The 13886-nt window shown below is 35.9% G+C and overlaps 1 protein-coding gene and 1 long non-coding RNA gene across 4 annotated transcripts; one reads left to right on the top strand and one right to left on the bottom strand.

Annotated features, from left to right (window-relative positions):
* The first annotated feature begins 3860 nt into the window (after positions 1-3860).
* Positions 3861-8209, top strand: LOC113299409 (kinesin-like protein KIN-4C). 2 transcript variants are annotated; one of them, XM_026548431.1, is made up of 15 exons: positions 3861-3996; positions 4239-4360; positions 4465-4611; positions 4710-4862; positions 4963-5198; positions 5345-5487; positions 5582-5706; positions 5825-5861; positions 5954-6116; positions 6245-6328; positions 6462-6543; positions 6929-6964; positions 7056-7241; positions 7380-7451; positions 7542-8209. In XM_026548431.1, exons 2-13 carry the CDS (start codon positions 4259-4261, stop codon positions 7092-7094), a joined length of 1347 nt encoding a protein of 448 aa, XP_026404216.1. In that variant the 5' UTR covers positions 3861-3996; positions 4239-4258; the 3' UTR covers positions 7095-7241; positions 7380-7451; positions 7542-8209. The 2 variants fall into 2 exon arrangements, with proteins under 2 accessions (XP_026404216.1, XP_026404217.1); XM_026548432.1 differs by lacking the exons at positions 4239-4360; positions 4465-4611 and having other exon boundaries at positions 3875-3996.
* Positions 8210-8893: 684 nt separating this feature from the next.
* LOC113299410 lies at positions 8894-10386 on the bottom strand. Of its 2 annotated transcripts, XR_003334871.1 has the most exons (4): positions 10073-10386; positions 9882-9951; positions 9619-9675; positions 8894-9384 (listed from the first exon to the last, which is right to left on the bottom strand). It is a non-coding gene; the product is annotated as an uncharacterized LOC113299410 (long non-coding RNA). The 2 variants fall into 2 exon arrangements; XR_003334870.1 differs by having other exon boundaries at positions 8894-9675.
* Between the last annotated feature and the right edge of the window lie 3500 nt (positions 10387-13886).

Here is a 13886-nt window from a genome sequence, read left to right on the forward strand (position 1 = left end):
AATGCACGTTTTAGGTTTGTGTAACCGTAACCAAACTTGTACATTTATTGGTTCAACAATAGTTAACCAAATGGTTACCATATGAGCAGTTTCATATCAACCATGTTCTTCTTCACCATAACTAGTTCAAATGACTCAAATGAACTAGTTAGAGAGTTGTTCAATTGCTTAGATCTTATAGAAGTATACAAGACACAATCGAAGAAAAAACGATTTGATTCACTCGAATCGATTGATGAACTTTATATCCACGGTTTGCAAACTTGCATTCCTTAGTTAATATAAGTATAAGTTCTCGAATAATCGTTTTTAGAAAATAACCAACCTAAGTACGCTGACCAGGTACGCGGACTCAAGTACCCAGAATAAGTTTGTAAAAGTTTACAAATATTATCGGGAAGAGAACCTCCGACTGTACGCGGACTGGGTTCGCGGACTCTGTTCCGGTTTCCCGAGCAGCAAAGTACGCGGACTTTGGTTCAAGGAATAAGAGACCACTTCGCGTCAAAGCAATTCTCAAAGTAATTGAAACTTTTCATGACTTTCGTCACTAGGTGAAGATAAACTTGATCAAAACGAAACGCTTTACCAACACATGATTTCGAGATATAGATAGGCGAGATATACTCGGCTCGAAATATCAAATGTGTATGATCCAGTCTATATAGTATACGACTTTTGTCTCATAAGAAGTAGGAGATAAAAGAGATAGACTTTTGAGTGATAGATAAGTTCAAGTCTCCACATACATTTTCGTTGATGAAGTTCCACGGTTCCTTGAGTAGATCTTCGTCGTTGTATGATGAATCGCCATGAAGTCTTTGAGCTCAACTACACTTTTCTATCCTAGTCCGAGACTTAGCTATGTAGGATAGAAATCAAGACTTATAGTTTTGATCACTAACATTGACAAACATGCTTGAGATAGCAACGCATGCGAGGTCGACCGAGCTATGCTCTAACAACACCCTCGGACAATATCCTGACACACACCTTGAAGCAACAACAAGAATTTGAATGGGCAAAAAATGTTTTGCCCGCAGTTTTACCTGGGACCTACCATCCAGAGCCATTCCAACAAATATTATAGCAATAAAAATGATATTAGCAGGCTGGACCAAACCGCAACCATACTGGTTAAAGATTAACACGGATGGAGCTGCTAGGGACATCCAAGAATGACGGGAGCAGGTTTTTGATAGACACATTTTTATGTCGATTCTATATATTGATAGTGCTCATTTTTATACTTATTATGATGTTTTATGTATGTGTAGGTATTTTAGGGAAATAATTTTTTTTGGAAAAATCGGCTCGAAAAGTTGTTAAAGGCACCCGGATTTGTTATTGGCACCCACATTTCAGATAAGGGGCACTTTCAGGGGCACCCCAAGGCAGCTGCTAAAGGCACCCCTATTCTGAATAGGGGGCGATATTTTTCTTCCATTTCAACATCGTAGTTTTGGCGGGAAAGCAGTTCAGTGACCGACGAATTTCCTGAATTGATTTTAAGCATGTTTCTTTCAGATTTCTTAACTGGTTTGGATTGGTGAAGGCCTGTGAAGATCAAACATGCATGATATGTCTTACAAAAACGGGAAAAACGAGAGGTTTCTTTCCTTTACAAAACAGAGTTGCATATATTCTCGGGTAGCTTTTGATTCTATTACGTGGGAGATTGGGGAGGATATCTTTGCTAATTAAGATTTCCCTCTATCTTTGGAATGAGTAATCACTCGGAGACGCGTAGAAACATAAAAAAGGAAGTTTTCATCGAGTTTGTATAAAACAGGGAAGGTTGAAATATTATTGGAAGTCTTTGATGATTTGAAAGTTATCTGAGACACATGGGTCAACTACCGTAGGTTTTGACTATATATCTTCTAGGGAGATTGGATAATCACGGATGACGCGTGAGAAGAAGCAGGAAAGAAGAAAATCCCATAACTTTTGGGAAAAGAAAGAGAAGATTTCGTGAAGATTTTATCGAGTTGTGATGTATATATATGATGCTAGGGAGTCACAGAAGGGACGAGGTGCACTCTGGGGAAGTTTAGAAGAGAACAGAGAGATGAAATCATGATTTGAAGAATTATTCCTGCTGCTGCAATATCAAGAACACGAAGAACATTAGACGCACAGGATCTGTCGCAGTACTTATCGTTTATTCAATATCAGAAGCTATATATCGTTTATCAACAACGGTTGCATTAGGTCTTTAGCCACTGTTTCCTCTTTGTAATAGAGATTCTGCAACAAATTCCCATTGTTGCAAATTGTTTGTGTTATTACTTTTTCACCTCCTTGTACACTTTCGAGCTATAAACATATATTTTGAGAACATGATATGAGGAGCTAAACCCCTTTGCTGAGGCGACAGAGGAAGCTATTTTTCCAATAAAAAGTGGTGTATTCTTATTAATTTATTTATTGCAATTATTTTATGATTATTTGCCTTGAATGGAAATTGTTTGAATGATTTTTGTCAAGCAATTGTTATTTCTTTTGATAGAGCATGCTTAGCCATAGGTTTTTGATGCTTTACACTTTGGATTTACACTTGTTATTTAAAAAATCTACTTGTTGCAATAGTTTAGAAGCAAATTAAACGCAAAATTGCATAAATATGAATATTGTATTAATCACTTTGAACTTGGAAAATAGTGGAATATTAGTTTCAGTGTTCTTTTAATATTGATATCATTTTTGTCTGAGTTTGCTATAATTATTAGTGAGTTTTCAATTTTAGTTTTTGAATTTAAGTCTAAAAATTCCTTCACAAATATGAGAAACGAAACTCTTTTTACCACTATCTATAATCCACATCAGTTTTATTTGCAGGGATTCAAGTGCTCAAACTGTGATAGCTCTCCCGCAGGCTCTAGGAATAATTACGACGCTAATAGTTGAAACATGTGCAACTCTGTTGGGATCAAGGACATCAACGGAGAGACAATAGCCAAAAGTTATCTTTGAGACGGGGTCGGATAATCTGATGCGCTTCATAAAAATGGAGGCTGAAGTTCCGTGGTATATTGCAAAAATGATTACTGAAATAAAACAGAGAATGCGATACATCCCTTATTGTGCTATACAACACAATTATAGAGAAGGGAATCAAGCAGCAGATGGTTTAGCAAACTATGCAGGAGACGGAAGCCAGACAAGAAACTTCTCATGAACAATACGAAATCAGGCAATCCCGCATTTTATCAGCCAAATTATATCAAATGACTCAGTGATTACGGGATACACACCTCTAATAGCTTTCTAGGCTTGTTCTTATGTTTTTTTCATGCTTCAAAAAAAAAAACGCGCCTATGGACCGGTTGCATGTTTAACACGGTGTTTGTCAGCCATAGAGTCAGTTAGGCTGAGGCCATGACATAAAGGTCAGAGTTAGGCTAAGTCTTATGGGGTGCTAATTTAGCAGCCAGATTTGCAACCCACGTCAGCTAGGAAAACCACTTAAGTCTTATGGGAGTGCTAATCTAGCAGCTAGACTAGCAGTCCAAGTCAGCTGGGACTACCGCCCAACGCTGAACGTTCAGCGTTGACAATGAACGGTACAACGCTTTAAATCTCAACAATCTGATTTGACTCAAATCGCCCAACGCTGAACCATTCCGCGAAAAGGTGGTTTTCTCAGCGCTAGATGATTCAGCGTAACTATCTAGCTGCTAGTTCACCTGCGAGCAACTGTTAGGAGAGAACTAGTGTTAACAAATAGATTAGCTATCTAGCAGCTTAATCTAGTAAGCTAGGCCACGACGTAATCTCAACCGTCCAGCTTAGAAATAATCTCAGCCTTCTTTTGGGACACCCCCCTTTTCTTCAAACATTGATATTTACTTCTCCCCCGTTACCACCACCATCACGACGAACACACAGAGAAACTTAACAAGAAAGCCCTCGTTCTTCAGCAACTCATTTACCTCCATTATCCAATCCCTTCGTTGTTTAATCTCTTTCCGCTCCCCTCCCCCCTCTCTCTAGGTAATCTTAAATCTGTAGTTTAATTTATTTTTGAAATTTATTTTGAAATTTGAAAACATTTTTTTTTAGGTTTTCGATATGAAATCATAGTAGCTGATTTCACCGTCAAATCTGTATTTTTCTAATGATTTATTGTGTTTAAGGTTCATATCTCTGTTCCTTTTGAATTCAAATAACCAATTGATCTTTGATTGAGGATAATCTATGTGAAACTTACAGAGATTTTAACATTTTGCTATTAGGGTTTGCGAAAATTTGACAAATGGGTATTGTAAAAGTTGCTGTGAATGTTAGACCGTTGAGTGATGAAGAGGTCTTAAAAGGTTGTAAGAATTGTGTTGCTTTTATTCCTGGAGAGCCTCAGGTATAATTTTCTGATAAATTTTGTATGCTTTGTGCTGTGGTGTGTAGAAAACATTTATTTCATCAAGTTTCTTAGTAATTTTATGTGTTTATGTTTAATTATAGGTTAAAATCGGAACACATTCTTTTACATTACATCATGTTTATGGAAATAAGGCTTCTTCCCCGATTTCGATTTATGGTGATTGTGTGGCTCCATTGGTTGATGCTCTCTTTGATGGCTATAATGCAACAGTTCTGGCCCATGGACAAGTGTGATTTCCTTTTTCTATAACTCTGGTCTTAAATTTCTAGCCGTGTTCTTTTCTCTGATCATTGATGCATTATTTTGTGTTTGTGTATTGATTTAGACTGGATCAGGCAAGACCTATACCATGGGGACCAACTACACTGGAGATGGAAGTACCGGTGGTATTATCCCACAGGTGATGAATTCCATTTTTTCTAAGATTGAGGAGAAAAAAGAAGCCAAGGAATTTCTAATAAGAGTTTCTTTTATCGAGGTTAGCTTATTATTTATACCGTAAAGGATTGGAATGGTTATCTTATGAATATGACCGTACATGAATATGTTTTAATTGAGTAGTTTTAATCTTATCACAGATATTCAGAGAAGAAGTCATTGATTTGTTAGATCCAAATTCTGGCAAGGGCAAAAGGACTGTGGCAAAGGTAGCTGCAAAAAAGCCTATCCCAATTCGAGAACTAGAAGAAGGGCTGTTCACTGTTCCTGATGCTGCAGCGGTAGAAGTCAGAACAAAACAGCAGATGGCATCGTTTTTGTCCCAAGGTTCATTAAAACGCGCTACTGGAAGTACAAATATGAACAGCCAATCTAGGTATCGACTTATATCTGATCATGGAGTATAAGCTTTAGTATTTTCATTGGTGTAGGTAACAGTTGTACATTTCCGGTTACTCTTGAATCTTGTCTCTTGAAAGGTTCACTAATCTTTTACTGCATTTCTACGTGTGTTATTTATAGCCGCTCACATGCCATCTTTACAATCTCAATGGAACAAAGGAGAAGCACGCGTATCCCTGGTGATGGTATCTTGAGTGCGAAGCTACAGTTTGTGGACCTTGCAGGTTCTGGATCTATGAATAAAAGTGGAGCAGATGGAGAAGGTAGTTACAGTTTTTTAAATTTATACCTCAATTACTCAAGGCAGCAGTAGCTAGTTTTTTTAGATGTCTACTCACTAAGTCTATGTTGTTATAGGGATTCCCATTAATAAAGGAATACTGGCTCTTGAACAAGTGATTATTGCTTTGGTAGTTAACAAGAAGAGGAAGGAAGGAGGCCATGTTCCTTACCATAACAGCAAGTTAACACAATTACTGAAGGCAAGAGGATTAATTTCTTGGTCTTTTTTTTTACACAATATTTTAGGTTTTCTTTTTTACGTGGTTGTTAAAATGAAGTTTATTAATCATTCCCTGTAAATTTGTGCCTGTTTTGTAGGACTCTCTTGATGGAAATATCAAGACAGTGATGATTGGTAAGTTCTGGTTTGAAAGCTCTTGAGTTATGCTTGTTTGGGTCATGAGTGACTCAACGCTTTTGATTCTTATTAGTATATTTTGATTACAGCTTGTGTGCGTCCGGCTGATTCATATATCACAGAAACGCTGAACACTTTGACATGTGCGTATCTTGCTCGAAACATTCAGAATAAGGCAATTGTAGGGACTGTAAACCAGAGCCATGAACTTGAGTGCTTGAGAAAAGCTCTTACCCTGGAGAAAAATCGGAGGTTAGTTTTACCGTTCCTTTCTGTACTATTTTGGGGGATTTTTTTATGGTTTTGAAGTGTGGTACTAACTAGGTTAAAACCTTTTCGAAATGAAGTGAATTTGAGTTTCTTCTTTTTTCCTTTTACAGCATGGATAAGTCTGCAGAACTTGAGAGCTTGAAAAAAGCTTTGACCCTATCTGAGGAACATATTGCAAGGGAGAGAAAATGCAGGTTAGTTTTACTGTTCCTATCTGTACTATTTTGGAAGATATTTTATGGTCATTAATTTATGGTTGTGGTATTAACAAGGTTAAAACCTTTTTGAAATGAAATGATTTCGACTTTCTTCTTTTTCCTTTTACAGCATGGATAAGTCTGCTGAAATTGAGCAGTTAAAACTCAAGATATCTGTCGCCCAGGGTGAAATCCGTGAACTGCATCAAAATGTAAGCATTGTCACTAAATCACAAACTTTTGATTGTGGTGGAAACCTCAAAAGATATTTTACTATGCCACTGTTTTAGTCGCTTGCCAATTGCATCCCGGTCAGAATTGCCCAAGCTTTCGCCATCAACTCTGTTATGTATCCCAAAGAAACTAATATTGCTCGAATTAAGGCACCTTGTTCATCACGATTAGTGGCCCCTGCACATCAAGTCTCTGTAATTTAAAGTATATCATGTTATTCTTACTAGTTAGTATAATTTTTTCCTGACTGCCTTACGAGAAGAAAATTGACAGCTAGATGTACTTCTTTTACCCTCTTTGCAATTTCAAGTATATAATGCTATTCTTACTAGTTACTATTTTTTTTTCTTTTTCTGTCAACAGGATAAGGCCTTGCAAAAAGAGAATCGCCTGCTAAAGGTATTCCTTTGCTTTTTCATACCCATTTCACTCTCTTTGCAACTTCAAATATATAATGTTATATCTCATTATTATTTTTTCCTGTCAACAGGATGAACTTCTTCATATGAAATCAAATGCTTCTCCATGAGCAGGCTCCAAAGGAGCATATTCAACAAGTTGGAATGCACATAGAAGCCTCGAGCCACCTACCACACTACCTCATGTCGATGATGACAGTGATGATGCGATGGGAATGGACGAAACAGTCGAGAGGCATGAAAATACGGCTAGAAAGGTATGATTTATCTTGTATTTGCACTAATAAACCTTGACTGTCATTAGTCATAATTAACTTTCTTATTGTCCCAACTTGATTTCTGATAGTGTTGGGTTAATTGCTGTACTAAAGCATCTCTGATTTAAATTCATGCAGAAAGCTAAGACTCGTAAGCGTAAGAGGCCATTATACAATGTGTGGAAACCAGATGAGTTCAAATTATTAGAGGTATGAATGATCTCATATTGTTTTATCTTCTAATTCTTTTTTTTTTTAAATAAGTTTACAGTGTTGTTCAATGAATTTTTTGTGTTGTAGATACGCGTCCCACAGATGAAAACGGGTAAGATACCATGGGGAAAAAATACTTTCAATGGGAGGTTTCCTCAAAGACCGAAATCCTCGGCAGTTAAAAAGCAAATGGGAGAGAGAGACTGAAAGGAAGCGACAGCGTACAGAGCAAAGCAATCCTTGCTGAGGTTATTTCACTACTACGTATAACAATAAGCAAGTCTAGTTGGTATAGGGTAGAACGCCCGAAATTTTCTATAGTCTGGAATTACATGTGAGAGTTGCTTTTTGTCAACTGCTGGCGTGGGCTAGTGGAAGAGATTGGAGTGGAGTTCTGGTTCTATGCTTCTTATCCTTTCTTATCTGGTCAAGGAAAGCTACTGCATACACTTTTCTGTCTCACCAATTACTATTGCGAAAGTCATCAGCATGCTACTACAAATGATGTTGCAGGTCTTCCTATTCCTATATACCCACATTGTTTGAGCTCATAGTTATCTTTCCTTGATCAATTTGATTACAAATCATCTTCAGTAAAATGTGGACGTGACTTGAATGTTAGCAAGAGGAAGGACATGTATATATGAAATATGACATTCTGTTGAATGTTTATGTCGACACTTGTTCTAACTTCTGATGTAGTTCAAAAATTAGATCACTGGAGAAACGCAATTTCTCTAATTGTCTTTTTTCCAGTAAGCTTGCGTTTTCATATTTGTAGACTTGTTTGGATACGCAATATATAATATGAGTTGGATTCGCAATAAAAACAAAAATGTGTTACTGTAGTAAGAAAGGTGAAAGGTAATCAGAATGGGAAAAGAAAGAGGGTAATCAGAGTGTGGAAAGAAAGAGCAACCCTTTCCATAATCTCTCTGACAGCTTCATCGAATTCTCACACACCGCACCTGCCAAATTTACAACGTTTATTTTCGTTACTAATAATATAACCACCACTTATCCACGCTGCCCTCACGGCGTCACAATTTTTTGGCAACTTTTTATTGAAGCATCGTTTCAGATGTTGTTTTATTCCGTGGCTTTAATTAGACTTAATGCAGCATTCTATATAATTTAAACAAATAATAACCCATAAGAAATTAACTGTTCATATTAAAAAATTATCTAAACTTATTTTTCAGTACCGTCAAAACTTATTTTTCTAGTTCATCTTCCACTAATATTGGAAATTGCCTCCATAAAAAATATTTTTATCATTATATTAGTCCACAATATCAACAAATCAAACATGTAAGGTTTGTTGATAGCTCATTTTATTTGAGAACCGAATTCTCTAGATTCTGATTTGAATCACAACATTTCCCAATCCATCGGAATCTTAGTTCCCACTCCCGTTATATGTATTCGAGTAAGAAAGCTTGACAAAATATTGATTCAATTATACACACCGAAAAAGTTGAAGGCAACCCAAAAATAACAAACAACATGTTACAGCGGATCTATCATATATGATATGTAGGGCCTTTGAAGAAAAGTGGGTGAATGTGGCTTAGACACGATATGCGCAATATAATACTTTTAACATGATATGCGCAATATAATACTTGTCATTACTAAAAAAAACTCTTTCCTCTCTGAAAAAAAAAAGATAACCAAAACCCTAGCCGCCTGATCACCATCCTACTCAGATCGGCTCTCTAAGATAAAAGAAGTTTCAGCACTTAAAAGGTACGCAGGCAGGAAAGCTCAAAAAGTATCCTTGTAGGCAAGCACTGGTTAGCGGGGCCATGTAAAGCCTTATTCTAGCATTTTTCTTTTTAGCTCAATCTGAATTCCATGTGTCAAATTAACGAACCCCCAATAGATACGTCATCCATTTCAAGCATACCATACTCTACATTTTTAGCCACTACATTTTTGAAGCAAGAATTGTTTGAACAAATACTCTCAAGAAACTGAAGTGATAAGTTGTATATGGAGACAGTATTGGAAGCATGTATTATATGGATATGCAGGAAAGGTTATTGTTTTCTCTAATTAATATAAGTATATGTTTAGTGCAAATGCACGCATATGAGACATTTTGAAACATACTTAGTTGCCTGTATGTATTACTTGCCAAGTTACATTTAGATTCTCTTACCTTGCTTGTGTTTTATCTTGTTATTAATTAATGGTGCTCTTTTATACCCTCCAGACCCTGCAAAAACAACATCAGAAAATGTGATGATCAGCTTTTAGGCATATTACAAAGCTTGCAATTCAATTCCATGCCTGCTCAATTTCAATATGGGTCTGTGTCAAATATGGGTATGTATCAAATATTAATGTTTGGTAATGAACATGAAATCAACGACAACTATAATCAATGGTTTAGCTACAAATATAAGTGATAAATACTCGCACCATTTATGTAATGATTTCCAAGCACGGGATACATTTATCCCAGAAAACCAATGGCACATCGAAGCATCATCTATTACATGAACTTCTAATCAGAATCAAATATGGAATTAGATAATCATCATACTACACTAATTATGATGAAAAAAATAATCAGAACCAACTTCCACAAAAAAGAAAAGAACAGAAGTTACCTTGTTATAAATCGAAGCATGGATATATCATCGATTTTTAGTGTTTGTTCTTCTAAACCATACACCTAAATATCAAACAATAACAAATCGATCAAAAACCAAGAAGGCGGACTGCAGAAAAATAGAGAAAAAGAGGATATTAATGCTAGGTTTTGTCTTTGGGACGGAAAATTTTGAGAGAACAAAAAAGTCCAGGACTAATATATTTTCCCTACGAACAAAGCTTTTTTTTCTTTAAAATATTTACCGAAGAACCTATTTCAAGAAATCTAAAACTTCCAGAATTAGCAAAATCATTCCATGTAAATATTTAAGAAAACTCCTAGAAATAATTAATACTATCTTTGGAGAAATCTAAATATAAAAATGAACAAAGATTTTTCTGGTAGTTCTTATAGATTCGTTAACAAAAATATAATTATTCTTAAACCGCATCCAAAAAAAACATGGAAACTAATAAGACCTAGGATTATCTCCCTTTTTTTTGTTTTTTATTCCTTTTTTTAATCAAGATTTGGCATTAAAAATAAAAATACGGAAATAATCGGAATTTCCAAAGATTTTCCGTTTTTTTTTAACAATTAACGGCCAATCTGGAGCATTGGATCGAATTAATTAGATTTTATAATTAACGGTCACGAAATGTAGGGGTATAAGTTGCTTTTCAACCAATCTGGAGCGAGGATTTTGTTCACCGGCCAATGAGAGGGGAGGTTACCGCAACTCTCGACGTGGAGTGAGAGATGACGCAGGGGTTTTAGATTGTTGATTGGAAATTGCCTCCATAAATAATATTTATTATTATATTAGTCCACAATATCAACAAATCAAACAGGTAAGGTTTGTTGATAGCTCATTTTATTTGAGAACCGAATTCTCTAGATTCTGATTTGAATCACAACATTTCCCAATCCATCGGAATTCTTGGTTCCCACTCCCGTTATATGTATTCGAGTAAGAAAGCTTGACAAAATATTGATTCAATTATACACACCGAAAAAGTTGAAGGCAACCCAAAAATAACAAACAACATGTTACAGCGGATCTATCATATATGATCTGTAGGGCCTTTTGAAGAAAAGTGGGTGAATGTGGCTTAGACACGATATGCGCAATATAATATTTTTAACATGATATGCGCAATATAATACTTGTAATTACTAAAAAACCTCTTCCCTCTCTGAAAAAAAAAAGATAACCAAAACCCTAGCCGCCTGATCACCATCCTGCTCAGATCGGCTTTCTAAGAGCTTATCTGAGCAGATCAACCTCTATCCCAAGTTTAATCTTTTGTCCTGTTTCCTGTTTATCTATTAACTAGGTTTAGTTTTAATTTTTTCTTTCTTGCTTTTTTTCTCTGTGATTTAGGGGTATCTTTAGGTTTGGAGATCTCATGTTTGTGTAAGGGTGTTGTGCAATCAGATGAAGAACAGAGAGATCTAGGTAATCCACCTATCTCAACACTTTTCTTCAATCATATCACAAAAACATCTTCTCCAGCATATGCGAGCTTTTATACTACCTTCAATAGCTTTGGTTGTATTTTTAATCATCTTCCAGGGTCTTCTTTTGTTCTAGTATTTCTTAGATCTTGGTTTCTCTTGTATGATAGAACTAGTGTTATGTTTTCTGTGATCGTTGTTATGTTATTATCTTATTTGAGTCTTGTAATCTTCTCTGTAATTGGGTATTTAAGATTGGGTTATGCTTTGATCGTTATTTGCTTCAAGAATGGTGATTTTCCCTGGCACTCTCAGCAGCTCAAACTTCATTTCTGGCATGTTCTCTGTGTTCTATGGAGGAAACTATCAAATAAGCCATTGTTAAGCATTCATGAAATCCTTCTCTTAGATCTTTCGATGTGAGTTGTTGTTGGTGGTCAATTATAATGGGAAGAAAAGCTCAAAGGATTTGTTCGGCAAATTTTTGATTTTCATCTTAAAGAACATACAGATCCTATTTATCCTGATAAGGTAGGTGCATGTATTGTTTGCTTTCTTCGGCAGAGAAGCGACATCATATCATCTTCAGACCTTATCTTTGGGATAAAGATTATGTCGGCATCAACTTTTTCATCGGCCTCAATTACTCCAAACTGTTCCATAAATGCTACAATCTTTTCTGTTTGTGGGGTTGATATGAGTTCATCATATCTTGTTTTAGATTTATTGTGTATGGTTAATATGTTAGTCCATGTTGTTTTAGATTTATATGTTTTAGGTTTAATAATGAAAGCAAAGATAGCAGCAACTCGATCAACATCGTCATCCAGTTCATCTATTACTCTAATTGTTACAACATCTTCCAAGCCGAGTCAGCCCGATTCGTTCCGCTACAGACACTTAAAAGAAAAATTCAGATAACTACTGTTACTTGACACACTTTGGTTACAACTTGAGACACTATGGTTACTTTGCTACTGTTACTATTAGTTGGATCATTGCTACCTTGATTGCATTAGGAAATCTAAACTTTAAAAACTCCAGTTCATGTAATTTAGATGTTCCGAGGAACATCGGGTAGGATTTGATCCAGTCATTTCCTTGTGCTTTGACATATACTGATTTTTTTATCAAAATCAATTTGTCCCTAGATGTTCGGTACTCCTCTCCTCTGCGAGAGAGAAGAAGGTTTTTTGAAACTGTTTTTAGTTCTGAAGGGATACATTTGATAGACAAGAATTGGGGGAGATACTACAACTTGTATGACTATTTTATGATCTTGAATTTTTGTAAGGTTTCCGATTTCCTAAATCGGCTCTATCAATATATCTATTGAGGTTCGCCTCTTTTTCGGAAAAAAAGAAAAAGAAAGCTTGACAAAATCATTCAATTATACACACCGAAAAAGTTGAAGGAAACCCAAAAATAACAAATAACATGTTACGGAGGGTTTAATATATGCTCTGTAGGGTCTTTTGAAGAAAAGTGGGTGGATGTGGCTTAAACACGATAGGAGCAATGTAATGACATGTATCCTTGGTCTTTAAATACCCAAGTTTTCATTCCTAGCAAACTATCCTAAGAGCCAGGCAAACTTCATATTTTTGTTGTTTCTGGTGGAGCCGTCTATCCGGAGAGGGAAGTACCCTAATTAGGCGAAATCTCTTACGACTACTCGTTTAAAGACTTTTGTAGATTAAGAAGCTCTACGAGTACCGTTGGTGGAAACTAGATAACTGCAGTTTATTTTAGTTTTCGATTGATTTGATTGACTAACGGTTGTTGAATTTTGATTGCACCTAGTTTGTTTATTCTTGAGAATCTTTTCTTCTGATATAAGATTCACTCAAACTAGATCGAAGTGTCGACGGGATCTTTATAATTGTATGTAGATCTAAATACATCTTGTGATAATCCATTGTTAACAGAGTTCTACGCGTGATTGATTACAAGAGGTTCAAGTGGTGTTGTGCAGGTGTTTATTGAAGATTAAACAAGATTTGAAGACAAAGAAGATTTCTTATTTGGTTTCTATATCTTTGGGCGTGCACAAACCTTGATCGGCTGGGATCCAACTAAAATCGGATTTATTCGATTGATTAGTTGCGTAAGATCGACATCACCTTATAGTTTCTTATTGGAATCTATATTGATTGATTGCAAATCTAAACTCTGCTACTTCGGTAGTTGTTGGATAGATTGATCTAACCAGGCAAAGGAGTTTATTATTTTAAACGGAAGAGCCTTTGCATATGACTTGAGATATCTTCATCTGAAAGAAGCAAGAGAGTTGTTACCAAACAGATTTGTGGTTCATACGATCCAAAGGTATTGTTCCATTGCGTGCACTTATTGAATGTCGGAAGCGCAGG

Source organism: Papaver somniferum, chromosome 7 (assembly GCF_003573695.1).
Source record: "Papaver somniferum cultivar HN1 chromosome 7, ASM357369v1, whole genome shotgun sequence".
NCBI lineage: Eukaryota > Viridiplantae > Streptophyta > Magnoliopsida > Ranunculales > Papaveraceae > Papaver > Papaver somniferum.